The 27804-nt window shown below is 32.8% G+C and overlaps 1 protein-coding gene across 1 annotated transcript in view; it reads right to left on the bottom strand.

Moving 5' to 3' along the window:
* Positions 1-12111, bottom strand: part of GLRA3 (glycine receptor alpha 3) — a 193447-nt gene extending 181336 nt beyond the window's left edge. The window contains exon 1 of the mRNA XM_044225074.1: positions 11840-12111. Within this exon, the coding sequence (XP_044081009.1) occupies positions 11840-11910 (71 nt within the window). The 5' untranslated portion in view covers positions 11911-12111. The remainder of the gene's footprint in view (positions 1-11839) is intronic.
* Between the last annotated feature and the right edge of the window lie 15693 nt (positions 12112-27804).

Below are 27804 nucleotides of genomic sequence, written 5' to 3'. Positions count from 1 at the left end.
ATCTCTTCTTTTGTTTTTTGTTTATTGGATTTTTAGTTAACCTGCTAGTAATTAAGTGTCAGTCTTTAGACTTCTGATACACAAAATAAACACATTTAAATAATATAAATCAACAAAAGTAGAGTATACTGACGTTGACAGAACAAGCAGATATAAAATACCTCACTCAAATATTTTGTTCCCTCAATCAAATGATGACAGTGAAAAATTTTGTTTAAAAATAGAGAAATATTATTTGGATAAACATTTGCCAATGTTTTCTAACATCCTACAAGAGTCATAGAGATTTTTCCCTACAAAGTTAGTCCTAAAACAACTTTAGCATAGATTTATTAGAAAAGAAAACTTTGGGTTCCCCTGGTCGAATTATTACTTTGAAGTTTGCAATATCCTCCATTTCACATGGAAGTTGGCCTTTTGCCTCTGCTAACGATTACTTTTCCTGTCTCAAATGATCGTTCTTTTCTGACTGTTTAAATTCTGTCAACTTCTTAGGATCCATTTAAATTCCTTTTATTTTCATAAAGAATTTCTACTCCTTTCCATCCCCCCCCCCAAAAAAAAGAAGTAGAAAATGATGTTTTCTCACTATTTACTATTGTTACTATTTGGGTAGTTGTTCAAGACTACCTTTTCTACAATTGCCTGCAAAAAAGGAATCATTGTTGAACCACCCTTTATAGAGTCTCTTGGGCCTAAAATATTAAAAGAATGTGAATAAACAGATTAAAAAGCAAAAACAATGATTTTTTTGTTATCAGTAGTCTCAATTTATTTAGAGAACTGGAATATTGTCAGTTTGATACCAGAACAATGATAGATATAATAATAGAAATGTAAACACAAAACCTTGAGAACATGCATTGTTCACTTGATTACTATGTAGGATATTCATTTAATTATGTTTTCTCTTTCCAGTGCAGAGATATTATAAAACATAAATAATTGAAAGTTACATATTGGAGCACTGGTTGGCTCAGTCGGTTAAGCGTCTGCCTTGGGCTCAGGTCATGATCTCAGGGTCTTGGGATGGAGATCCGCATCGGGCTTCCTGCTCAGTGGAGTGCCTGCTTCTCCCTCTCCCTCTGCCTGCCACTCTGCCTACTTGTGCTCTCTCTCTATTTCTCTGTCAAATAAATAAATAAAATCTTTTTAAAAAATTTTTTTAAAAGTTATATATTGATATAAAGATACATGTATTTTATATATGTATACACATACATGAACATTTCTATTTACATTAAATAGTTATTTTAATAACTATTATTATATTACCATTATATACAACCATTATTATATGCAGTGTTATTTCCATTTCTCCAATGTTTAAAAAAGAAGCTATCACAACATGAACATTCAGTACTTCTTTATTTAGTAGAAATAGGTACAGATCCCAAATAGGAATAACTGAGGCATAAATGAATAGTTGAGAAAATGAAAAAATATAGACGATTTTTTCCCTAAAACTTTTTCTGTAAAACAGAGATAAGAGGTGAGTGGGTAAATATATTATCAGAGAAAAATAAAGTTAGGAATAAAGAAAAAACAAAGCATCACATCGCTCACCGAATTTTCTCCTGAGTGCTAGAAGCAAAGAAAGTCAACATATTATTTTTAGTTGTGCCAAGAAAGAGTTACTTTTTTGGAATTGTCAATCCATTTTTAGAAATAAAAACCATGCCTCATTCCAGAAATGAGTGAGCACTTTCATTGTGCTAGACACTCTTTCAAGACCTGGAGCTAGAACTAGACATCCATTACTGTCCTGCCCTGAAGGATTTTGCAGCTCAAACTAGAAGTGGTATTCTGGTGATTACCACCACCACCAGGCCATCAACATCTGTGCAACAAAGGCACTTAGTGCTTGGGAGCACAGAGGAGGTAACTTCGTGTAGACCTGGAGAAGATCAGAGATGGAGTCTTCAAGAAGGTGAAGTGAGTTGAGGAGAAATTAGCCAAACAGATGGAACTCACATTTTTTTCCCAGTCATTTGATGGAGGGCCTTTGAGTGGTCATTTTGTTGAGGTTCATTTCACTTATCTTCTCCCAGGGCCCCACCTTAAAGTATTGTATGGACAGTCTGAACCCCCAAACAACAAAAATGATGTCAACAACAATAACAATAGGACAAACTGTTTTCGGATTTGCTCACACTCACGAACCATTAAGAATAACTTACTTTCTTTTCTTTTAGTAGCATTTTACTTATTACTACAGCTTTCTGACAATTAGTATTTATTTTTAATAGTAATACATTCTCAGCTTTTTATACATATCCCTAACTCCTGTATTGGAGAATATCCAGAGGTAACATAGGTATTAACAGTTGATATCCTGTTTTAGAACAATTAGAAATTTAACTTTAGCAAGAAATGGGAACTTTTTCATTTATCTAACATCAATAACAAAAGAAAGTCAACAGAGTCTAAATTATAGAAAAGTAAACTTTAAATGATAATAACGTCTAGATTAACTGTCCTAAAATGTTCCCATCTATTACATACAACAGTATTAGCTATAGTCATCATGTTGTATATTATATCCCTAATGGTTGGTTATCTTTTTAGTCGGGGGAGGGTTGAAAAAAAATTTTTTTTAAAAAAATGCTTGATTTGGGGCACCTGGGTGGCTCAGTGGGTTAAGCCTCTGCCTTTGGTTCAGGTCATGATCTCAGGGTGCTGGGATCGAGTCCCATATTGGGCTCTCCGCTCAGCAGGGAGCCTGCTCCCCCCCCCCTTTGCCTGCCTCTCTGCCTACTTGTGATCTCTGTCTGTCAAATAAATAAATAATATCTTTTAAAAAAATGCTTGATTTTTTTTTAAATTTTTTAACACAGTCACCTAAGTGCCCTTATTTATTTTTAATTGAAGTATAGACCGTACACAATGTTACATTAGTTTCGGGTGTAAAACACTGTGATTTGACATATGTTATGCTATGTTCACCACAAGCATCATTACTATTTATCACCCTTAATGCTTTATAGTACTATAGACTGTATTCCCTCTGCTCTACCTTTTATCCCTGTGACTTTTTCATCCCATAACTGGAAGCCTGTATCTCCCATTCCTCTTCATCCATTTTGCCCATCCCCCTACCTTGATACACAAAATAATTTTAAATGAACTAAGATGTCCACTATCCAAGGGAACTAAAGTTGAATCATTGTATAATATGAAGAATCATTTTATAATATGAACCACTATTTTAAAGGAGCTTTTTAGCTTACAGATGTATTTTTTTTTCTTTTTTTAAAAGTGGGGTTCATTATATATATTTTTTCAGTGATTCGTCAGTCTTATATAATACCCAGGGTTCATTACATGACATGCGCTCCTTAATGTCCATTGTCCAGTTACCCCATAGTCCAAGGGAGATGAACCGTAAGAGACTCTTAATCATAGGAAACAAAGTGACCATTGCTGCAGGGCAGGGGTTCCAAGATTATTTTTGTAAGAGTTGTATGAAATTATGAAAGCTATCTAACCATGGTGTTAGTAGGAGCAGTAGTGATTTGAAATTTATTGCTGAAATCCTCGTGGTTTTGGGGATCCATATGTATTTGTGGAAAAAGATATTGCTAAAGTACTCTAATGACTTAAGGATTAATTTATGTTACAGTGTGTCAGCAGAGAAATGACATTAACTATGTGTTCATTTTACAAAGTTGCAAGTCCTAAGTAGGTCCAAACAAGTAAATATTTCCTCTATTGTTTTATTTCTAGGTCATGATCCAAAATAGTAGAACTATACAACTCTAGTCTAAGCAGCATCATGGAAAAGTAGCAACCATTACACGATGCATTCTCAGTAGGGGTGAGTGGAGTGGGTGGAAGTTTTATATTGGGGGTAAAAACTCATATTCTTTAATGTATAAAGCCACTACATATAATTTTATATATCTATAAAATTATGGTACACACATACCCCATATGCCACATATCACGCATGCTATACATGAGCAAATATATAGCATACTGTGGTATTACATTCCCATGAAGACAATTAGAAAAAAAGTCTAAAAATATTCTTGAAAGTTTCCTTAGAAGGCAAAAATGGAAAAAGAAAAGTTGAGAAATAATGCATTATACAATACAAATTTTAGTTTCTCATGGTGATAATGAGAAGCAAATATATTACTTTTCCACTAAATGCTTTTAGAGTAATAACTGAGATTAGCTTGATCTCATATATTTTATGAGATCTTGAACACAGACTCCCTTTTTGCTCCAAGTAATAACACAGAATTCAGCAGACTTCAAATCTAAGGTCACGGGTAGGTAGACAGATGTGACAGGTAGATATTACCTCAGTGCTTACTTGATGCTTACTGAGCATCAACGCCAAGCATGTATGACATTGAATTAAGTATTATACAGGTAAAATAAACATCAGAAACAATCCTATCATCAGAGGACTTACAATTAAGAGGGAGAGAGAAGACTTGTATGAAAATCAAAAACATATACATGCCCTCCTTAGTGGTACATTGTTAAAAGCTGAAGTTCTGTTTCCCCAGCACTTCACACATTGCCTGGAAAGGAATCATTGCTCTGTAAATTTTTGCAAAGTTATAGAGAAATTCAGGTAGAATGCCACAGTCACTCTGAAAGTGGAGAATTCAAGCTTTATTCATGGATTAACTGCACAGAAAAGGTTATCAATTCAAACCATGCCCAAATAAAACACACTTTCCATGAGCAATAGGGTCATTGTCAGTGGAGAAAAAAGTATAAACACAAGTGGAAAATACAGAGACAAATATTTTTGGTGGCATGTATAGGGGGAAAATTTTTACTTTGACCTGGAGAAAATAGAATGACATTTTTAGAAAACTAATCAATAAAATTCTATTAAAATCATTTGATAAATATTTTTCTTCTGGGAGTAAAGGCATCCTTATTGTTAGAAATTTTAAAGTTTATAGTATGACTACCTGTTAGAGATTTTTTAAAAAATTTATTTATTTGTCAGAGAGAGAGAGAGCACACAGGCAGGGAGAGTGGCAGGCAGAGGCAGAGGGAGAAGCAGGCTCCTTGCTGAGCAAGGAGCCCGATGCGGGACTCAATCCCAGGACGGTGGGATCATGACCTAAGGCAGCTGCTTAACCAACTGAGCCACCCAGACATCCCTGTTAGAGATATTTTTGAGAGATTTTCAAATTTAATTAAGATACTGGACGAACCAGTTACCTTTAATGTAAGTCCAATCATCCTACAGTGGTAATGGTTGTGTAGCAGAAATACTTGTGTTTAGTGGCAATTTTTTAAAAAATTTTCTTTATTTGAGAAAGAGAAAGAGAGATAAAGAATGAGAGAGCACAGGTGGTAGAGAGGGAGAAGTAGGCTCTCTGATGAGCATGGATCCCCATGTGGGACTCAATCCCAGGACCCTAGGACCATGACATGAACCAAAGGCAACCACTTAACTGACCGAGCTACTCAGGTGCCCCATTTAGCAATAACTTCTAATTGGTTATGGCAAATGTTTGATGCACTCATAGAGAATTCTTCATCACTTGCCTTGAAAGTTATTCCATTCAATAAATTGTTTCCAGAGGATATTAATAACCTTTATATTTTATGCTCTTCTTACTTGTACCATTGAAGTTACTGCTTTTGTGGATCAAGTTGTCCTAGAGGTACTGGTAATACTTCCTCTTAAAAGTATTCTAGTATAGAGATTTGGAAAGAATTTCAGAAATGCACTATAATGAGACTTTTTTTTTTAACTATCGTTTACTTTTCTGACATCTGAGAATTTCAAACTTAGTTCCTTTAAAATGCCTTAAAATGTGAGGTGCCTGGGTGGCTCAGTGGGTTAAGCCTCTGCCTTCTGCTCAGGTCCTGGTCTCAGGGTTCTGGGATCAAGCCCTGCATCCAGCTTTCTGCTCAGCAGGGAGTCTGCTTACCTCTCTCTAGCTGCCTCTTTGCCTACTTGTGAGCTCTCTCTCTCTCTCTGTCAAATAAATAAATAAATAATCTTTTTAAAAAATGCCTTAAAATGTGTTTGCCTGCAGTTAGAATAGCTTTGTCTTCTGCCGCTGAATAGCTCATCCTATTCACATGCCTCTGTTTGTTGCAAACAGCTGATCCTGTGTTGGTACTCCTGCCTTCACTCCAGAACCAGTTCTCTGAAGGTGATTCATATGTCTCTTCTCCTGACCCACTTCCCCAAGCAAAACAAAGCTACAACAATACCATTCTCCTCGTGGAAAGACAAAAAATCCACATTTTCATATAGACATCTACCTACAGATGAATTTATTTTCAATAAATACTGTTAACCACTATGAAGATAATCATATGCAGAAGAGTAAGAGACATGTTTGTTGAGAGAACGAAGGGTCTATTATATATCATTCATGAAGTAAGGAAAAGTAAAAGATGTGCTTTCTCAAAATGATTCCCTAAAAGTCTCCCGAGAAAACTAAGTGGGTATAATGTATCATCTGTGATTGTAAAATAATGAGATTAGTTGAAATTAGAGCATTTGAAGGTTTTATAGAAAAGTTTTAGAAAGATATATACTGTTGATATGAACAGGTCTCCAGGATCAACTGTATAAAACTATGATAAATGTGTGACTTTGTCACTTAGTTAAAATCAGTTTTCATCTCTGGCTTAACTCAGCAGTCTCTGTGTACTTCTCTGTGCCCTACTTTATAATGTCTTTCCCTATTGCATATACATATTTATTCTTTCCTCTTTGCAAACAGTATTATCATCTTAGTAACATTTTGATTGTTAAATCTATTGTCCAGGCATCAACTCTGAATCCCAAGCTGATGGTAGGATACCAAGATCTACCTACAGCTAGCATCTCAAACCCAAATATCCTAAACCATATTCAGTGTTTACTTTTTTTCCAACAATCAAAATCCTCTATTTGGTTTTCTTTCTTTTTTTTTTCCGATTTATTTATTTTCAGAAAAACTGGTTTTCTTTCTTTAAGCAGATCATATTGTGATGAAAATTTCAAACATGGTTTTCAAATTCTAAAACAAAGAGATATCCTTTTCTTGCAGTTAAGCCATTATTTTTTGTTTATATAGTTCTTACTATTACTAATTATTTTTTATTACTTATTGTTATTAGCAATTTTATTGAGATATTTTCAGACAAGTTTAAAAACCATTCCTATGACAACTATACAGTTATAAGTAAATTATTTGCTTCTAAGTTTTATTCATATTCTGTTGTGAAAGGAAGCTGTTATTTCTCTATATTTCTGCAGGTTTTTTATTGTAGCCAGCTTAGTAGTTGTTGCTAGTAGACTATGAATGTAAATCATAAATCAGAATTTCTTCACTGAATTTGACTAACACCACTCCTCAAAGCATACTATATACCCATTATCATTTCCTTGGTGTCTCATTTCTGTCCAGTGAACAAGTATCTTAACGAGATACAGCACAAGTACTAAGACTTCTACATAGCTCCCTTACCTCACCTTACTAAAACATTGCTGTTTGTGTTTTTCTTTTGTTATTTGGTCTTTGTATTTTCTTCCCTTTTGTGCTTTAAGTTCCATGATGGGAAAGGTGGTAGTTCCCAATCAGCCAGATTGTACCTAGCACAAAAATTTGTGCACAGAATTTGGTCATCTGGTTGAATTGTTTTACATTACACATTAAATACATATTTGTTAATTGACTTGCCTCAGTACATGACTGTAGTTAAGGGAGGAAAACATATGTAGCATAGGAAATATTTTGCAAGCTGTTTTCTGAATCTGCAGGGCAAATTGCCTGAGGCACTAACCAAAGAACTGGGCCATGATCCTTCTACACTTGGGAAATGCATGATTATTTATAGACATAAAGGTAAGGAGCATATATTATGTGTAGCATAATTTTAAAAAGTTATGTAGAATCTTATTTCTGTACCTGCATATAAGAAATCTTTGTGGTAAAAGTTTGCTCTTTGAAGTACATTTTTCTTTAATATCTTACATAAGAAAATAAAGCCAACATTAAAAAGGACTTTTTCCCATGCTCCAAAACATACCAAAAGCAAAAACAAAAAATTCTATGTCAAAATGTTTTTCTTAGACTTCAAAGTAAACCAAGAAAGCATTTTATTTGTGATTATCATGAAGTCAAAAATTCACACATTTAATTTTTGACAGAGTGTACCATAATTTATTCAAATAAAAAGTCTGTGTTGGTATCAAATTATAAAGATGAAAAACAAAATTGCATTTTTTGAAAATAATCGATTTAAATGAAATATTTTTGGCAGTTCTCCTGTTTTTAGAATTTGCTCTGCAAGCTCCTTATAATAATCACTTATCTGCATTGTAAAGAAGGCTGGACACTGGTGTTTTGTTCTTTATTTTATTAGTATGAGGACTAGAACCCAAAAGCCTAGAAAAATTGTTTCAGAAAACAGCAATATCTGAGCAAAGTGTGAAACTTTTTAAAAAATTTACTACTAGAAAATTCAGATTTTTTTCTTCTGTTTACACCATTTTCTCACTTGTATGTTTTAAATAATTATCTTTTTTTAAAAAATAATTCCTCTTCAAAAAATGTATTTTTTAAACACTTGATATAATCTGGTAATGAATACTCCTAATTGTATTATAGAAATAAGTATTTTTGTTCTGCTTTTTTGCCTTAATAAAACTTATTTACTAAAAAGTAGAAATTATGCCAAGATAAAAAATTTAAAATAACACCTGTGGGCCTGCGATAATAGTATAAGACAATGCTAGAAATGCTTATAATAATATTCACTTAATAAACTTTGTACTAGTAATAACAACGGAAACCCTCAGACATTGCTGAGAGAAGTATCAATAGATACAACTACTGGAAAATTTGCAATATCTCATAAAACTAAACATATTCATGCCCATCCTATGATCCAGAAATTCCTCTCCCAGAGAAAGTCTCAAGCCCAACCCAGACTATCCCCAAAATGTATGTATTCACATTTATTCATACATACTCACAAAAAAGACTTGTTTAAAGGTGTTCATGACCGCAGTATCCAATATCTAAAACTATACTTCATAGGACACTGGATAAATAGTAATATCTTCATGTAATGGAATACTATACAGCAACAAGAATAAGCAAACTATTGCTATATGCACTAATATGGACAAATCACATAAATTTAATGCTCAAAAAGATAAAGCAGACACAAATAACTATTTTATATAAAGTTCAAAAGCAGAAAAACATATTCATTATTGTATAAGTCAAGATGGTGGTTATCTTTGGGCAAAGTTGTACCTGGGAAAGGTAGGGCAGTAGGATGGTGAGTGTGTTTGTGATATTGACAATTCTACTTATTTTATTTTTTCCAACAGAGTAATTATCTTTATGTGTCTGGCTTATTTCACTAAGGATAATGTCCTAAAAATCCCATCCATGCTGTGGCATACTGCAGAATTTCCTTCTTTTTAAACGCTGAATTGTATTCCCTTGTATTTATATACCACATTTTTTTATCCATTCACCTGTCAGTGGATATTTGATGTTTCCACAACTTAGCTATTGTGAATAGTGCTGAAATAAACATGGAATTACTAATATCAAGATCCTGACTTTAATTCATTTAGATAAATAACCAGAATTGGGACTACCAAATCATATGATAGTTCTTTCTGAGTTTCTCTTCACATGAGTGTGTTATCTTTGTGAAATTTTACATGGGAGCTTATTATTTTTGTACTTTTCTGTGTGTATATCTCACTAAGGTTTTTAAAAATCTTTAAAACCTATCAAAAGAACCTTGTACTAATAAATTATTTAATTAAAAATATTTGAGGTTTCCAGTTGAGTTCTTGTCTCCAAGTTGCCCTAAAAGAATATTTTTAAACTAAAAAAAAATTCATAAATTAGTATAAAATTTTTTTCTTTATTTTTACTTTATGTTTCCTTTTTCCTCAAGAAATAAATAAATTAAAAAATAGATTTAATGAATAGAGAATAGTTTTCATAATGACATTTATTTTACAAAATATTTCCAGTAGAGGGAGCATTACTTTTTTTTTAACTATAAGAAATTTTAAGAGCCATCAAATATACTTAAATTTTTAAACATAATTAAAGTTCTTCATTGAGAGATGAGTTACTCTCATCTAAGACCAGTCTAAGAGAAAAATTTTGTTCAATTTATCAAAAAAGAAAAACCCAATGATAAAGAATATATATACCATACAAACTTCTATAATGGGTGTGTGTGGTTTTCAGAGGATTACATCTTTGGATTACTTACAGAAAGCATTTTTTTACAATTATTTAATATTAATGAAGATAAATTCTTATAATTATGATCATGAATTTGAAATAAAATTTTTGTGAATTTCAATAAAACTAGACAAATATCAAAGGATGTACTGATGAAGATTATATATCTAAGAATATATTATAACAAATATGGTGAATTATCATTATACAAATTTGATTTTATTGACCAAAATGGTTTATTTACTGATATTAAACTTCCAAAATCTGTCAACTAAGTTACTTCGATTTCCTTAAAAAAAAATCCATATCATCATCTAAAATACTAAAATATAATTATAGTAAAATGATCCATTTCACTTATAACATGAATTTTGTGCTCCTTTTCATGAAAATTTATAAATATAAAAGCTCTACTCTCTTTGTTTTAATCGCCATATATAAAATTTGTGACAATTGCAGTTTTAAAAGTTTACAGTCATATTAAAATATTTTTCACTGAAAATATCCTAGTTTACAGTGGTTCAACCCTGTACTTCAGAAAAAAAAATTTCAAAATTATAATAACCTTCACAATTAGTTCCTGTTCCTACAGGTATATCAAAATACCATAACTTTCTGTAAGGCAGTTTTTATGACATACACTATATTTTCTAAGGTGTCCAAAGATGAAAAATTGACATTGCAACCCAGAAGACAATATTTACATACTTAAAATAGAAATTAATGTACAGTAACTTACTTACTCTAATTATTTGATTTCAATCTTTTTGAAAAGCTTGTGGGCCATAAAATTGGAAATCTTAGGATAATTTTAATGGTAAAGTAAAATTTACATTAGTGATTCAAAAGTCTATATAAGCATAATCTTGCATATATATTGTTTGATTAAGAATAAGGGTTAAATTATCTGATCTTTTGACTAGTCTCTATTTTTAAAAAATTAACAAAAAAGGAAAGCCCACCAAATATGATTGGACATGATAAGAAATGTATATGTCATAGAACAATTTTGTTCTTCAATAGGTTTCTTATAATATCATTTTTTCCAAAAAGATTATTCTTGACATAGAACACATCTAATGATTTATTTATGATTTTGTTCTAATGTGTTACCTGAACTAAGCTCTTTAGACATGGTACTTACAAGACCTTAAGTGTTATTTATTTAACTTAACCTCTGGATATACCAACAATGTTCAAAATTTCTCTAATCAGTATATGCTTATGTTCCAGATATTTTCTTATTTAAAAATATTATTTCTAATTACTAAATGTTTTGTAACTTTCAGAAAAAAAGAAACACTCAGAATTTTTATTTCACGTAGAAAAAAGAAACTCTAAAAGCAATTTGAGAAAGAAAAGCTCGGTTTGAGAAATAATTTTTCTAGGGTAATCTCAGCTGCAAATAATACGAGGCCAGTTACTAAAAAGCTCTAATTAGCGAAAATAGAACAACGTAACGTGTTTTTAGAGGTCTTGATAGACTGCTGGGCAGTTTTAGATAGACAACAATGCAATTTATGGAATACTTTCAACAAGTCAATTTCTAATTGCATTCCTGACTTCACCAATAACAAGTGGTTGCAACCTAGTGCATAAGCAGTTCTTCAACTGGTAAATACAAGAGGACTCACCTGAGTAACAGTGTTGCTTCCCAAAAGTAAAATCCCGAAACTAATGTCCGAAAGTGTCTCACGTGGGCCATGATACGGAGAGATTTTCACGATCCTGAAATTAGTCTTATCCAAGGCATGGGGGATGAGAAAGCCAGGAACGAAAATGTGCAATCTAACTCCGTGTGGTGTTGCAGACGAACGCCTGGGAAGCTTCAGCACCGTAGACAGCTCCCCGCAGTCAGTAAAAGACCTTTTCTTTCAAACACTTGAAATTCCCTTTGGACCCCTGCTCCGAGCATGGAGCAGAAGGAAAAATTCTCGGGGTACAAATGTGCAGGTGACTTATACAGTGAACGCGGAATAAGGGGTGAGATGAAATGTCTGAAGTGCCTAGGTTCTGGGCAACAGTTCACTGAAGCATTAGCGGCAAAGAAAGATTGCTTGTCCTTCCCTGACTCAGACACTGGAGAAAGAATAGCAGCAACAGCGGGGACAAGGATGCTTCTGCACCTGCTCCAAGCGCCACTCGCCGAATCCCACTCTCCACCTTTGAGTAAAAACCGTCACAGCTAGCGCGGCAAAGGGAAGCGGGGGCGGAGCCAGACGACAGTGTTCTGTCTGCCAATCACGACCGCACAGCGGGACAGAGTGGCAGGCCACTCACGACCGTAGGCGGTGCTTAATACTTTACCCTTTAAAAAAAGCGGTGAATAACTGGTGCAGAGCCTTAACTGTGACTGGAGGGAGTTGAGGGAAGAAAGCCTCAGGACTCAGCACTGTGAGAGCCAGCAGCTTTTGTGAATTAGGTAGCAAAATAGCGCTGGAGAGACACTTTACTGTTCCCTTTCAGGATAAGGCACAATTTAGGAACAAAAGGTCCCTTCAGATGTGACCCCATGTCTTTGACCTTAAATGCAGGAGTCAACAGTAAACCCAGACCTTTAGAAAGGGCTAGGGAGGAGCAAAAAAATGTACACGAACATCAATAAAATAGGAGAATCAGCTGCTTCTAGAATTCTCATAACTCTGGCTAGCTTTCTTCTGGCCAGGAAGCATTGTTGACTAGAGTAAGTTGAGTTTCTTTCAGTTCTAATAAGGGTTCTAAAGGATGAAGGTGGGAAATCTTAAGAGATGAGTATTAGAGACACAATGGTACCCACCATTTTTTTTTCTTACACGTTTTCTGTATCTTAACAGTAAGTTCAAGTGAAGAGGACAAATACATCTTCTATCATTCATCTCTCTCCCCTCTCTCGCCCTCCCTCTCTCCCAGCAACACCCCCCCCAACCATGTACACTGGAATTTGGATTTAAGACTAGAAATGACAAGTGTGTATATGTTGTATGCATGCTTATTCATGTATCTCTAAATGGAATTTAAAAAGATTAAAACCTATGCTATTTGATCTTTATAGTAGCTTTTATTTACTACCAACCAAGATTAAAACTTTCACTACTAGAATTTTAGCTTCTCCCTAAAATTCCCTTACCTATTTATTCTGAAAGCCTACTTTAATCACTTAACTTTATCAATGACTAAACTATATGCCAAAAATGTCTTCTTAGTCTTTCACACAAACATTTTCTTGTTAATTAAATTCCAGCACCAATTGACATATTGACCACCTTGTAATTCTTTATTTAACTGGGAAAGTGTAAGTTATTACCTTCTCACCCTCTTAAATGAGGGCAGTGAAAAAAAATTCTCTTTTTATTCCTTAGTAGACAAGGTTATTTGTCTACTAATAACAAATAAGTATTTGTTTTACTTATTTATTTATTTGAAAATAAGTATTTATTTTATTTATTTATTTGAAAATAAGTATTTGTTATTAGTAGATAAATAACAAATTTGTTATTTTGTTATAACAAAGAAAGAAGTAAGAATAAAGAATTTTTAGATTTATTTTTATGTATTATTACTATATGTCTCTTTTTGCACTTAGTTTTCTTATTTAAATTACAAACTTCCAGAAGTCTCATAAGAATTATCACTAGCCATGAATATTTGCACCTAGGGAAGGTTCATACAGTTTTAGTCAACTCAATTTTTACCTTTTGAAAACTCAGTAAGAACAAATACTTTTTAGTTGGTCATTCTCTGAATGGCAAGAATTCTTTTAAAAATACAATGTAATCAATGAAACAAAACTTGTTATATTTCAAGAAGGCTTGGATTCCTTGCCTTGCATCACTACTACTTAACTGGTAGTATCTTTGGAAAAGTAATCTACTTTTAAGAATATCTTTACTTAACATATTTTTAAAAATATATTTATTTAGGGAATTGAGTTAAATTACCTCTGAGATTCATTCTCTCACCCAGAGGAAACAACCAATGGATGTTTATTTAAGTGAACAAATTAATGCATAATATTTAAAAGTCTGAATTTACATTAATCTGTATAGTTAGGTTACACGACAGGATAAGTTTAGCTATTTCATCTCATTAATAACATGAAAGCATATAAATGTTACACTTAATCAAATTAATAGATATACTCAATAAGTTTTGGGATATAAATGTCATGTAAGAGAATGGTAATATGGAATCCCCGTATTACTGGTTTTTCATAACACCATTATTATTTCCTTCAAATTATATATGAAAAGTTGTGATCCTCGTCATTTATTTGTTTGACTTTTCCAAGGCAATGAGGATAATGGCCATTATTTAGCACAGAACCTAACATATAGTAGATACTCAATAGTCATTGAATGCATTAATAATCATATTAGAAATGCAATATATATAGTTTGAATTAGATTTGTGAATTTGTTACAAAGCATTGGGTACTAGGTTAATTTTGATTAAATAAATTAGAAATTAATCAAAGAGTGGGTGGTAGTGCTTTCTTTCTTAATTTAACATTTAATGATTAATTTTCCAGGGCTTCCTGTCTAGGAATTTTTATGTTGTTTGCTTTTAATTTCTATAAGATCAAAATGAATATCATGCATTAACATATTTGTGACAACTATTCTTATAAAATTTATCCTTTTAAGAATAATAGTCCTGATTGGCTGAGTAGGTGAATGAAAGTGTTTTTGAGAAAAAGACCATTCTATGGCTGATGACTAACTGACCAGCTCATTTATATAAAATTAAGCTGGATTCTGACTTGGTCAAATCTCTTCTCTTCTCCTCATTGCCTTTATTACTTCTTGAACTAATGGATTATATTTTATATTATATAAGATATGAGATTTCAGAACTGAATGAGATATTAATCTTCATCAGACTTTATACTTTCCTTTCACAAAGGAGGTAATTGTAACCTGAAGTGGTTAGGTGATGGTTATAAAACCTCTATTCAACAAGCTGAAAATATCAAACCCACTGGATAGCTCAGAGGGTAAAGCCTCTGCCTTCAGCTCAGGTCATGGTCTCAGGGTCCTGGGATCGAGCCCTGCATCAGGCTCTCTGCTCAGCGGGGAGCCTGCTTCCTACCCCCCTCTACCTACTTGTGATCTCTGTCAAATAAATAAATAAATAAATAAATAAATCTATCTTAAAAAAAAAAAAAGAAAATATCAAACTTGAATTTGGTGTCACTAGCTCATTGTCTAGCATTTTGTGTTCTCTCCCTACACTGTCTTTAGTATTTCTACTAGTGTCTCAAACTATATGCATATTGACTAACCTACAGATAAGTAAATCAATTTCAGTCCAGTGATAAAGCTTTCTCTATATGCTCAGTTATTAATACCTATGATCTAAAACATACTGTTTTATACATAAAACATGATTTGCAATTTAGTAAAAGACTTATTTATTGAAGTCAATATAGTATGTGGTTAAAAATAATTTATTGAGGGGGCACCTGGGTGGCTTAGTGGTCTAGGCCTCTGCCTTCGGTCAGGTCATGATCTTGGGGTCCTGGGATCGAGCCCCTCATCAGACTCCCTGCTCAGTGGAGAGTCTGCTTCCCCCTCTCTCTCTGCCTGCCTCTTTTCCTACTTGTGATCTCTCTTTCTCTCTATCAAATAAATAAATAAAATGATTTTTTAAAAATTTACAAAATGTAATGTCATTTTTAGAATAATTAGAATATTCATATTTTTGAATTAATACTCTGGGAAAGTTGAAAGTCTTAATTTGTTTTGGTCTTTTTTTTACCTTTATTTAGAGAAAATTGACAAATAAAATAATACTATATTTAAAGGATAAAACATAATGATTTCATATACATGTATACACTCCGAAAAGATTTTCCTAACTGAATTAAATAGCACATATTTACCTTTCTAATTTTCCTTTTTTGTTCAAATTAATCAACATATAATGTATTATTTGTTTCAGAAGTACAAGTCTGTGATTCATCAGTCTTGTATGATACCCAGTGCTCATTACATCACATACCTTCCCCAATGACTATCACACAGTTACCCTATCTCTCCAGTACCTTACCCTCAGTTTGTTTCCTATGATTGAGAGTCTCTTATGGTTTGTCTCCCTCTCTGGTTTCATCTTATTTCATTTTTTCCTCTCTTCCCCTATGATCTCTGCCTTGCTTCCTAAATGCCATATATCAGTGAGACCATATGATAACTATCTCTCTCTGATTGAAAAAAGTTCTAATTTAGGTATCAAGCAGAAAGTTGCTTATTCAATACAAATCAGAGGAGAATTAATCTTATTGCAGATGTAGATAATGTGATCAAGTATGTGAACCTAGTGAATTTATCTTTTGTATAGGGATCTGCCTAATATGAAACAAACTACAATAATCATGACATGTTAGATGATCACTATTTTGGAATAGTGGTAGAAGTATCTAATAGTTTATGTCCTTTTTATTGTCCAGGATTCAGAATTTCTCACATGAATCTCAGAAACAGCCTAATTGTTTCTCCTGCTTGCTCTGTTATTCCCGTTCATTAATCTTCCCTTGTGAATATTAAGGAGTTTTGTTTGTTTTGTTGTTTTAGTAAGTCAGAAAGTGCCACTTGTATTCCTAAAACTGTTTAATGCTTTTCCATTGCAGTAGATTAAAATCTATAGTTTTCTTTACAGATGACAAGGCTCTGAATGATTTTCTATTGGAAAATCAGAAAGCTCCTCAACTTCATTTTTTCCTAGTCTCCCATTTCCCTGACTATGCACCAATAATATAAGCCATTTCTTATCTCATGATTTCTCTACATCACTTTTCCTTTTAAATTTCTTACGTCTAATCTTTTTCTAGTCATTAATTCATAATATAAATCTTTCCTTCAAAAAATTTTCCTTTTACCTTCAAATCAGGATTCATGTCTTTCATAGATAAAATTATAATTTAATGTTTGCATTTGGTTGAGTACTCTCAAAAAGCAGAGGCAATATGCATCTTTTTGCTAATACAGTATCTGGTACATTGTAGGTGACCAGGAAGTATCTGTCGAGTGAATGAATGAATGCATAAACATTCTCTGCTCTTGGTTCTCCCTTTTCTAGGTCTATTCTCATTAATCTCTTTTAACCCCATTCTTTCTTCAAAATTGTTTTAAAATATCTATGTCATGGTGTTCTTTCCAGGCCAAATATATTCCTTTGCCCTCTAAACCTAACCTTCAAGTTTATATGTGTGCCCTCAGTTCACTCTAAGAGTGCCTTCTTTATAAGTAAGATTAATATTATATAGTATATTGTAATTTTTAATATTTTAGCACTCAGACTGTCATCTTTTTCCCAGAATTGTAGTGGTAATTTGCCATAATTCCCTAGACGATTTTTAAATAGTGAGCTATTTAAAGCACTTATTTTACTGAATATTTCATTCTTTCCCTGAATATTTGGTATTAAGTAGGCATAATTTGAAAATGTACCTCCAAGTCATTTCTTCAACCAATTTATTTATCAACAAATAGAGTTTATAATATGCATCATCTTGGGTGCTTCCTGGATATACATGTGAATGACAAACAAATCTTGTTCCAGAGGAGCTGCAATCTATATAATATGTAAGATATACATGAATATTCATTGTATCTCAAAGAATGTAAGTATTTGCAAAAAGAAATGCTATGGGAATTCAAATGAATTACTTTAAAATGGAAAGCAGGAGAACATTAGAAAATTTTCATAAAGTAGGGGATATTTAACAAAGCTTTGAAACTAATTCACATTTCATTTTTAAAACTTAGGTGGAAATTATAATGAAAAAAACTTTGTAAGAGGAGAGCAAAAAAATCTTCAAAAACAGAGAAGCAGAAAAAAGTGGGTGAATAGGATTTGAGTGACAACATTTGTGTAGTCACCTGTTGGATACTTTGCCTATTTTCTTAATTTCTGCTCTCAAGACCTTAAGGTATACATAATCTGATCCATGTTTTAATGATGAAGAAACTGAGATCCAAAAATTTTACGGAGCTTTTCCAAAATCACAATTTACATTATTGGTATTTAAAAAAAAAAAAAGTAGCGACTAAAGGAAAGTAGTGAAAAAGAAGTTTGAGACATGTTATAGAGATTCATAGATACTGGGTCAAATAATGCACAAAGTGAAAAATAGTTGCTGAATTTTCTGGATGGTTAATAATATGTAAATATGGTTGTAGTGTCAGGAGATACCTTTATATACTTGTTAATGAACCAATCAATAAAACCCTATTTCATAAAAAAAAAAAAATTCATATTTATACTCCTGAGGAGATTTTCTCATTGTGTAGATGAGGTCTCTTACATATTGAAATATGTAAGGTCTTTTACATATTTACAGGTCTCTTACATATTGAAATATAAAAAAGCTCTTAAACAAATAAAACAAAACACCACAACTTTAACTGGTATCCTTTTCATTTTTGATTTGAGGTGACTTATGAGCATGATTCTCTTTCTCAGTGTCAAATACATGTCATCACACATTAAACTGCTTGTGGCAGTGAACCACAGATTGGAGTATATATCGATACCTTATTTTTCAAAATGGATAACAATACCACTTTACAAGAAATTCAATAAAAGATCTTCTTCAAAAGTCTGACTTAATTTGAAAATGATGAATACTGACATATATTGTTGAATTTCCGGGCTAGAAAAAAAAAAAACAAAAACCTGAAAAGTTTTGCAATCCTGTTACATACTCATATTGATTTATTTCTAAAATAATATTATTTACTTCATTAACAAAAAGGTCAAGCACAAGATGTCAACTGCTACTAAACTTTAATTATTAGGCAATAGCTAACCACTTGTGATCTGAAAGCTAAATATTATAATTTTATTACTTCATAGGATAATAAATTAATGATGCATATATTAATCTCTACAGCTTTGTCTGGAATATTAAGAACTTGCCTATTATTACATATTAACTGAATAACAATTAGCCTGTGTAAGCAGTAATCAGAATATGTAATGATATGCTATAATTAATAATTTACCTCTATAGAAAGAATTATAATCTATAAATTTTATAGCTAATAAATATTCTATAATTTTGACTATAATTTCTAATTTATGAAAATTCATTTGTATTTTATAGAAAAATGATTGCTCCTAACTTTCTTTCAAATTTATTTAAGGTTTCCTTAACAATTTATTTCTGGTATTTTTGACTGAATAGATATCCCAAAAAAACCATTCTGTGCTTAGCTGAGATCACACAGAAAGTGCCCAAACCAATGAAAAAGCAGAAAGCAAAACAAAAACAAAAACAAAAACAAAAAACAAAAAAAATACCCAAGGAGGACTAAAGCTGTAAGGATTCCAACAGTAACCAATTGATCTTTCTTGGACTATAGCTTCAGTTTTTACCATACATATACTCAACTGACTTGGCAGCAAGAACTATATAGCTCAAACAAGGCCTAAAAGACATGTTTCTTTGTTTGTTTTTAATTTTATTCATTCATTTGAGAGAGTGAGAGACAGAGAGAGAGAGAGAGAGAGCACGAGTAGGGGGAGAGGAAGAGGAGGAAGCAAACTCCCTCCCGAGCCAGGAGCCTGACAGGAGCCTCTATGTGGGGCTTGATCCCAGAATCTGGAGATCATGACCTGAGCCAAAGGCAGACGCTTAACCATCTGAGCCACTCCAGGGTCCTGGAGTCATGTCTTTTAAAAGAAAAATCCCAAGAATTAATAACTGTAGGAAGCAACTGGGAAAGCTATCTACATTCCAAAGGATTCTAAGAAGGAAACTTGTCTGTCTCATCTTTAGCTCTTAACAGAAACAGAGAAATCTCACTGAAGACTTATTTGCCAAAACAAACTAACACAGTTTTTGAGCCAGAATTAACACCACCTAAGGGCACATAAATGCCAGGTTACAAATATGTATTTAACTGGTGTTGTGATTGTAATGTCCTAGAAACGTGGCAGAAACAACTGTAGATACTCCCTGGAGGAATATATTTTAAGACTGCGTTTGAAGGAATTTCTACAGATAAAGTTCCAAAAAACATAGGGTCAATAACAACAAAACAAAACAATAACAAAAAACAAAAACAAACAAAAAACAGATGAATAAACAGGCCACCATGAATCCATAAATTAGAGTCAGCAAAGCAGTTAAAAAAGAATTAGAAGAGCAAAGACTATAGATGTTGAGCAAAGACTGTACACTAGAAAATATAAAATAAATGTGCTTATTATGTGAAAAGAATAAAAATATGACAAGCACTATAACCTGTCCAGATGGATCTGAAAAATAACCAAGGGAATATATAGAATAAAACTTATGAAAGCTGAAATGAAAAATCATTGGATAGTTAAAGCAGCAGGTTAAATATGCTGAAACAGAATTAGTGGGTTAGAAGATAGATCTAAAAAATATTATAATGTGAGCCAGCAGAGTTAGAGATATTCAGAACAATTTCAAAGACATGGAGAAAAGATTCATAATTTCCAGCAAACATTGGATTTGTGTTTCTCCTCTTCCCCTCAAAAAAGGAATAAATTAAATGGGGGTACCTAATTGAGATTTTTATCAAAATGATTAAAGACATAGTTTTTACATTTTTAGAAGTGAGAAGTGTCCCAGGAGGACAAGTAGACAGAAAACTACAACTAGACTGGTCTTAATTGGTCCCATTAAAGAAAAAATCACTCAATGACAACACATGAAAAATGTTTTATTCAAGGGGATAGGAGACTATTACCACAGGTACATCACAACTGAGATGGAATTTTGGAAAGGTGGAGAGATACTCAACTCCAATATAGCTTGGGCAAATAGAAATTTATAGCCAAGGAGCAGAGTGCAGGTCGGTCAATAAAAGTTACTAAGAGAAGAGCACATAGGTAGCTCAGCTGGTTAAGCAACTGACTTAGCTCAGGTCAGGATCTCAGGGTCCTGGATTTGAGTTTCACATTGGGTTCCTTGCTCAGCAGGGAGTCTGCTCCTCCCTCTCCTTCTGCGGGTCTCTCTGCTTGTGCTCTCTTGCTCTCTCTTCCTCTGTCAAGTAAATAAATAAAATCTTTTAAAAAAAAAAAAAGTTACTAAGAGAAACAGTGGCTAAGAGGGATTCTGGATAAACTGACCTAACAGAATTCTTGCTGTAGGTTAGCCAGCTGACCTGGGGAATGGTGGAGGATGAGGAACAGGATCAGATACTAATGGCTATCAGATATTGAGAATGTGGGGTTCTGATGGAAAGGAATTAGCAGAATTCTTGTTAAAATTGGACAATGCTGAGGTGAACTCAGAAGTCCAAAAGTCAGGTCTAGTTGGAGTAAAATTCAGGGGAGGCTGAGTAGAGTTTGGTCAATGAGAAAACTTGTGTCAATACAACAATCTCATACTAAAGTCAAAGGAAACTTCTCAATCTCCACAACAGAAAAAAGAGATTATTTTTAAAAATGAAAAGAAAGACAAATAGCTATATGCAATTTCTAAGAATCAGAAGTGAACTAAAGGGTATCTGAAAAAATGAAAGTAAAAGGAAGGGAATGTTCATCAGGTTACTGTTAACCAATAAATAAATAAAACCAGTGTAGCCACACTAATATTAAACAAAACTGAAGAGAATTGCATATTTACACAAAAGAGTCTTTATATAATTAAAAAAAAGTTTCACCAGAAAGATATGAAACTTCTAAATGTGTATGCATTTAATAATAAAGCTTTAAAACGTGTAATGCCAAAAAAAATTTAATATACTATTCAATAGCTGTTAGATCAAGCTACAAAAAAGTCAGGATATGAATTTTGAAAAATATATATATATTTGGTATTATATTGTATATACATTACGTGATGTGTGCGTATATGCACAAATATAGTCAATAATTTTATCTATTTTGTCTATTCAAAATTTTATCTCCAAATTTTGTCAGAAGCATTCTTTTTAGGCATGTGTTAAACATCTGTTAAAATTGAACATAAAAATGTGTGCTATAAATTTCAACTATCTTAAAGAAGTGCTATCATTTCAGAGAATTGATTAATGACTGAACCTTAAGCTAAAATGACTGTATTAAGAAACTTGTTGGATGAGGGGGTGAGAGAGGGATGTGAATGGTATGTGGGTGGCTCAGTCTCTTAAGACTTGGACTTGATTTGCTCTCAGGTCTTGATTTCAGGGTCATGGAATTGAGCCCTATGCAGGGCTCTACACTGAGTGGAGACCCTGCTTGAGATTTTCCCTGTCCCTCTCCCTGTGTCCCCACCCTGTACTCTCTCTCTCCCTAAAATAAATAATTCTTAAAAAAAAAAAAAAGAAAAGAAACCTGTTGGTGCATGAGTATATAAATATTTATCAGTGTATATGGCAAATGAAAAAATAAAGATAATAAAAATGCAAATTAAAGCAGTTATGCTGGTGACTAATTAAAAATGTATAACCTTAAATGGTCATAAAATAAAGGCTGAAAATTAGTAATATATGATACCTCTTTGGCATGTTGGAATGAATAACTGAATGTTCAAAAATATAGTGAGAAGAAATAAATGAAGAGCAAAAATACAGTGTAAAACAAACAATATAGATCACCACGAAAGCCAAATATTTTTGAATTTTAGAGTTGATAAATTTAATAATAATATAACATTATTATAATATAATAATCAAAGTATTTGTAGGCAGGATATTTCCTAATAAATAATATAATAATATAATAGTTTAAGTATTGGTAGGCAGAGTATATCTTAAAAAATCAAGAAGAATAAAGACTGACAACTCAATAGCAAACAAACATGGAAAGATTTCATGGACAGAAATTAGAAAAAAGAAAGAAATAGGTGGTATATGCAACTTAAGATGTTATACTTTATTTGTAGGTAAGGAATTCAAATTAAATTATGAGGCAAAATGTTAAAGCTAACAGATCAACAAAGTTGTTTAATCAATAGTACCAATTGTTCCAAGAATGTGGGATCAATATAGAATTTATGTAGAGCTAATGAAAATATACATGGTATAAGACCTATTAATCTAATGGTTGTGAGCCAATTGTTGTGCATTTGATTGTAATATAAAATTGCCTATTCTCCCCTTTTAAATTAGAAAACTCACTAAAAATTCTTTTGAGTGGCATATTTTAGAATATTTTTAAAGTCCAGTTAAATAGTTATTAACTATTTATCCTATTTAACAAAAGATGGCATATAACATGATTTCCTAATTCTTTCACTTTTGCATTTTCAAACTAAACCTTTTCTTCTCTCTGCAATCCACCTCCCCACACACGTTTCACTAAGCTTAAATGAAATGCAGACTGAGTTGTATTTCTAGGGAGTTCCCACTTGACACTTAAAGTGATTAAACTTAAATGATGACTACTTTTATTTATTTATATATTTTTAAAAGATTTTATTTATTATTTATTTGACAGACAGAGATCACAAGTAGGCAGAGAGGCAGGCAAAGAGAGAGGAAGGGAAGCAGGGTCCTGAGCCAGATGTGGGACTCGATCCCAGGACCTGAGATCATGACCTGAGCCGAAGGCAGAGACTTTAACCCACTCAGCCACCCAGGTGCCCCGATGACTACTTTTAAACCAGGCAGTTCTTTCCCTCTCTCTCTTTTTTTTTTCCCCCAAATGTATTGGAAAGGCAATATTTCATACTTTATCTTTCACTCAAGTGAAAATGCAAATAAATAACCAAAGGGTTTTTTCCTAGATAAAATTAAAAACTTTCATAGCAGCAATAATAACTTTGAGTGTTTTAAAAAATTCTCATTCATTTTCAGCTGGTAATATGTAGAACATACACATGATATTCTAGGTTGCTTATGATAATATCCTCTTGGTTTCATGACCCTCTTGGGTCCTCTGGAGAAGAGTCCTTTTATTATTCTAGCTATGTCCAGATTTGGTGTTGCAGTTTGCCTTCATTTATGGCATGTGGGGGGGTCAAGACAAACCCAGGCTTAATTAGTAAATTCAGTGAAGTATTATGGGTAAACAGTAGATCTTAATATGACTGTTGTGAGTTGAATCATATCTCCTGAATGGAGGTATCTTTGGAGTCCTAACCTTCTATACCTCAGAACGTGACCTTATTTGGAGATAAAGTCTTTACATTGATGATCAATTTAAAATAATTCATTAGGAGGTGTCCTAATGCAGTATGACTAATATCCATCCTCAATAAAAGGGAAAATTTGGACACCGAGGTAGATACTCACTGAAAAAAAGATGAAAGGTGAACAGGAAGAAGATGGCCATCTACTGAGCTAAGAAGAGGGGCCTGGAATAGATCCTTCTCTCAAGGTCCTCAGAAGGAACCAACCACTAACACTTTGATTTTGGACTCCCAGCCTCCATATCTGTAAAACAATATATTTCTGTTGTTTTACCTGATTTGTGGTACTTTTTAAATGGCGGCCCTACCAAACTAATACGTGGGGTTCTCTACATATTTTCTCCAAACTCTTACCAGTTCTCCTTCCCAAGTCAATTTGCTGTTGAAATCAATCCACTGATGGGTAGAGGAGAAGCTTTAGGCTTAAAAGAGATCTTGGCAGAGAAAACTGATGAGGACTCTTTCTTCCCTGGGCTAGAATAGAATCACCATGTACTTGGCAAAAACATGGCACATAGAGATTCCTAGAGGAAAATTTGACTTGGTGAAAGTTTTTCCAATATGCGTGATCTTAGAAACTAGGGAAGAGATGGACTACATCTTCTCTTGACATTGGGAATATGCCTGGAGACCTGGGATCTGCAAAGTCTACATCCTGCTACTCAGCGGGGACTAGTAGCCCTTCTGCTCCTCTACAATTGGCTCAGAGTTGTAAAAACTAGCCAGACTGTCCCATCTGTTTACTCCTACCACTAGATCTAAAGGCTAATAGAGAAAATAACAAATCATCTAAAGGATTTGAATGGCAAAAGAGAGGAAAATCCAGTCAGCACAAACACATTTCATGCCAGCAAAAGAAAGTTGCTGCAAGAGACAGAAAGCTGCTTGAACAAATAACAAAAACCCTTAAGAAAACTCAAGTGAAATCCCAATCACAAATGCTTTCTGGAGCTAAAACAACAGGATTTCCCAACTAAATACTTCAGTATGTAAACTGAAAGATAATATGTTCAAATCATGAACCCACTTACAGATACAGAAGATCTAGTAGAAGAACTGTCTCAAAGCAGAGTGAAAATATAAAGCAATTCAAGTTATGGTGGGGGAAAAAAAACCTTCAAGCAACATGCCATTTAGAGAATATATACAATAAAAATAATAAAAAATTTGGAATTCCATAAGAAAAAAAATATGAAACTTAAGAGATAGTAAGAAAAAAGTATATAAAGAAATCTTTTAATGAGTTGAATAAAGAACTAAACTATCCAATTGATGAGACTCACTGAAATTTAGGCAGGTTCAAAAAAAAAAAAAAAGCTAGGTATACTTTGTCAATGAGTAACTAATAAATTTAAAATCAAGAAAATTATTACAAGCTTTCAGATCGATTCTAGTGTAAAAATTTAAGTAAACAATCAGAAAAGAAAAAGAATCCAGCAATTTAGCTAAGGGGTAAAAAAGCACTCTGTAACTAAGTGGAGTTTATAGCAAGAAAACAAGATTCTTTTGATATAAGAAAATAGGCTAACATAATCAAATATCAACAAATTTAAGAAATAAAACATGATTACTAATATAGTTTGTCAAGATTTGATAAAATTTCTAAATTTCAAAAGTAAAAAGGTACATATGTGTAATAACTAAATGCAATAAATATTGTCACACATGCTGCAGAAAATATTATGGTGAAAGTTAAAGCATTATAGAATTTTAATAATATTGGTAAATTAAACCATTATTATTCTACAATGATTTGAAGGTTTCCATAGCCAAACTGTGGAAGGATCTGAGATGCCCTTCAACAGATGAATGGGTAAAGAAGATGGGGTACATATACACAATGAAATATTATTCAGCCATCAAAAATGATGAATACCCACCATTTGCATTGACATGGATAGAACTGGAGGGGATTATGTTAAGTGAAGTGTAAGTCAAACAGAGAAAGACAATTATCATATGGTTTCACTCATATGTGGAAGATAAGCAATAGCATGGAGGACCATAAGTGAAGGGGGAAATCAGAGAGGGAGATGAACCTGAGAAACCATGGACCTTGAGAAAAAATTTGGGGGTTTCAGAGGGGAAGAAGGTGGGGGAAGGGGGTAACAGGGTGATGTGTATTAAGGAGGGCATGTGCTATAATGCGCACTGGGTGTTACATATAACTAATAAATCATTGAACACTGCATCGAGGATTAATTATGTACTATAGAGTGGCTAACTATTATTAATAAAAAAATAAATAAAATAAAATAAAACATTTGGAACATTGAAATGACTCATATAAAACTCAAAACTAGAAAGCTTACAGAAGTAAGAATATTTAGTACGGTCTATTTATATAATTGTCAGAGAGCAAGAATTCCTGTCCCCTTCAAGGTCCTTCTAGGTGGACTAAGACTCAAAGTAACAGGAGACATATTAACAGGAGAAAATAAAATTTAATAGCATGTGGGAATCCATATAGACATGGAAATTCTAAAGACAGGCAGAATGAGGTATATATGTCCTTCTGAATTAAAGAGAAGGAGGTAAGGGTCTGGGTCTTCAAAAGACAGAAACGCAATTCTCAGAAAGAATGAAACAGTATAAATATTTGGTATCCAAATGTTTGCTGGGCCACCAGAAGACATGAGACAGAAAGCACTTGGATCAAAATGGCCTTGCTAGGTTCCTGCTATATCTAGATCATATCTGCTTGCTACATCTAGATCATATCCTAATGTAGATATCTATGTATGGTGTTAGCTCTCTTCCTGGAGAAGGTTCTTTGTCTAAATCCCTTAAGGCAGTTGTGGGATGGCAAAGAGCTTTCCCTGAATCTTCTGGGTGGGTCTCAATTGCTTTAAACTCAAAATAATCATTATGCCAAAGCAGCATATTTTGGCGAGATCTGTTTTGTGCCCCTTCAATAGGATAAGTATATTTAGGTTTAAGTGGAGAGAGGGAAATGGAAACATACATACAAATGGAAAAAAAAGACAATGCTTCCTTAATTTGTGTATTTTTATGAAATTATTTTGATGTGCACACATGTAGAGAAAAAGTTTGGCAAGCTTTTCCATAATGACTAGGGCTTAGAAATCTTAGCACATACTGTTTGAGAGACAATCTTGGAAAATTATAACTGAATTAAACGTTTTTAGACCAGATTTTCCTGTGGGCTATCAACACAGTTTTTCTCATGTTCTTCAAATTATATAAAAAGTGCTGACATCAGCCAATCAACATAGTTTTTACTATATGTACAGTTTTATCAGAATTTTATTCCCTCATATTTATTGGTATATAAAAATTTAAGACATTTATGATAATATTTATGAGATTAATTCTATAGCAAATAAACAATAAATTTTATTTGTTTTATGGGTTAACAACACATAAAAATTTTGATTTGTAAATATTGACAGCATCATTCAGTTTAATGTTTAGGGAAATAAAGAAATAGTTATAAAAATAAAAATTTTAATTCCTGTAATATGTTCATTCATTTTTAAATTTTTTTTATTTTTTTACTAATATATAATGTAT

This window comes from Neovison vison, chromosome 11, assembly GCF_020171115.1.
Source record: "Neovison vison isolate M4711 chromosome 11, ASM_NN_V1, whole genome shotgun sequence".
NCBI classification, from domain to species: domain Eukaryota; kingdom Metazoa; phylum Chordata; class Mammalia; order Carnivora; family Mustelidae; genus Neogale; species Neogale vison.
The sequence above is the reverse complement of the archived record's forward strand: the minus strand, read 5'-3'. Positions and strand labels throughout refer to the sequence as shown.